The sequence below is a fragment of the Lathyrus oleraceus genome, chromosome 1 (genome assembly GCF_024323335.1).
Source record: "Lathyrus oleraceus cultivar Zhongwan6 chromosome 1, CAAS_Psat_ZW6_1.0, whole genome shotgun sequence".
Taxonomy (NCBI): domain Eukaryota; kingdom Viridiplantae; phylum Streptophyta; class Magnoliopsida; order Fabales; family Fabaceae; genus Lathyrus; species Lathyrus oleraceus.
The window spans coordinates 56166193-56168519 of NC_066579.1; the positions used below are offsets into that span (position 1 = coordinate 56166193).

Sequence of the window (2327 nt, forward strand, 5' to 3'; positions counted from 1 at the left end):
AAGCAAAGCACACATTCTATAGGAGGCGGAGAAATAAAGCAAGAGGACATGTATCTAGAGCAGAACCACTTAATAAGACAGGTGTCTCAAACACTTTCTTCATGGACCTAAAATACACTGATTCCCTATAACACAGATTTAGTTATTTCAATATTAACATAATAGTTCAAGAGAACTATATGTAGCTCATTATACTATCAGATTTTCTCAAGTATTAGTTATGTCAATGTAAAATTGGAGGTTCTCCAGTAAAGACATAAGATCATTCATACAGTTGAAATACAAATCAGAACAATTTGCAAATATATATAAAAAGTAAACCATAGAATAAACTTGATGAAGCAAAATTCATATTATCAACCAGTTTCTAAATTTTTCATATACTTTGAAAATAAGTATGACATGCTTTATTGATACAAGATAAAATCCTAACAATCACGGTCATACATCTCTTAGTTCTCCGACCGGAAGAAAGACTTCCTTATAAAGGAGTGTCTTTTTACCTAGTCGATAGCTAATATCAAGTTTTTCAATTCTCTGCGTAATTAAATCAAACTGAACTAGTTTGCGATCTTTTGACAAAAAGAATATATCACCTTTGTTCCCTGCTCCAATAGGATGGTAAATACAAGGTAATGGTCCAACAATGAACAGTTTAGTCCATGATTCTTTCCTACCGAGTTCAGCCAAAACCGATATGTGAAAAGTAGTTAGCTTATTTGCACAACTTGTTTCCCAGGTTGAGATAAAAGCAACAGACCCATTTAAAGCCACAAACCGTTTATCTACCAATAATAAGCCAAAATTACCATCCAGACGTGAGGGTAGGGGTGTTCTAAAGAACGCATCATTTGTCAAGTCGAATGACACCAAACAATCTTCAGGTTCATCACACCAATGACAGACTCCATTTACGTGAACTCGGAGATCTGTATTAAAATAACCGTTGGACATATCTATATCAACTTTTTTCCAAGAATTACTTCTTAGACTGTATACTTCCCAGTTAGCCTGGTATGGCGGAATAAGATCTTCATCGTCGGTTACATGGAGACAATGTGCTACATGTCTAATCAGCTTATGATCATCTGTAACATGGTCATAACCAAATCCATGAATTGCACACGCAGCATTATGATAAAAAGGTGGCGGAAACTCGAGGGAACTAGGAGGAAGAGTCTTGAATTTGTTAGTATTAATGTTCCAAAATACAGTATTTGGGATTTCCCAATTTTGGGAGAAACAAAGAGTGCCATCAAGAACAGAGCCCATAAACTGAAAACCTAGGTCATGCTGTTGAATTGGAGGTGGCCAATCTAATCTTACTTTATTCTCAAAACTCTTCCCACGATACAAAAACAAGGCATTGTGGAGTTCATAATATGGCTGAATTAACTCATGACTGATACATGAATGATCAGCATAGGTATAATTGTGATTAGATGCAAAATGGATGCGGTAGATATTCATAAAATAGGAGTCTTGGAACAAGAAAGACCATGATTTTCTTACGCATCTAAACCGAACCAAAGATTTTAGAGGAAGTTTTGAAAGAATGGAAACTGTAAGATCATCAGGTATATGATTACTGACCTTTACACAACTAGACTTTGTTTTCTCCATTTTCTACAACAATGTTGATCGAGTGTAAGTGAAAGATTGCATGCCAAACACAATCGAACAATTCTTGTTCTGAGAATGAAATATACGAAATTTGAGGGAAATTGGATCAATGGAAAGATATGACTATGAGTTGATGAAGGGTTGAAGAGTTAAAGAGGATAGTGATTGAATAGAGGTTCCTGGGATAGAGTGGTCTCTAATATCATTCTCAACTATTTTTACTCATGGTACAAAATACCTCCGATACATTTTTTATTATAATTTTTTAAATATTTTTAAATATATTAAAAAATAAATGTATATTATATATTATTTAATGTATTTAAAAATTAACTTTTTTTTTCTATAATTTAGTTGGTAGAGCGGAGGACTTTAGTTTCTATAAAAAAAACTTTTTTATAATAAGGATAAATAAAGTAACAAATTAACAGAAAAAAAACTTTTTTTTATAATAAAGATAAACAGGAATAACAATTTTTAAAACTTTTTTTTCTTATAATAAGAATAAAAAAATTAACAAATTAACTTATTAATAATAATATTAAGGATGAATCTTATCAGTGATGCAAAGACTTATGTAAATAATGTTGTCTTTTGTAGGATAATGAATATAATATTTTTAAGAGGATTGCTAATTTTAAATAATCTTTATTAAGTTAAAATAAAATTTTTAATAAAATGATTCTGGCTCTAGAACGAAATAT

At 31.3% G+C, this 2327-nt stretch overlaps 1 protein-coding gene across 1 annotated transcript; it reads right to left on the minus strand.

The window, feature by feature from the left end:
* Positions 1-333: 333 nt before the first annotated feature.
* On the minus strand, positions 334-1847 carry LOC127108397 (F-box only protein 8). Its single transcript, XM_051045890.1, has one exon. It carries the CDS (start codon positions 1621-1623, stop codon positions 442-444), a length of 1182 nt encoding a protein of 393 aa, XP_050901847.1. The 5' UTR covers positions 1624-1847; the 3' UTR covers positions 334-441.
* Positions 1848-2327: the final 480 nt, after the last annotated feature.

Bases quoted from the DNA above. Each gene is read 5' to 3' on its own strand.
- LOC127108397 (XM_051045890.1), bottom strand. From the start codon at position 1,623: ATGGAGAAAACAAAGTCTAGTTGTGTAAAGGTCAGTAATCATATACCT.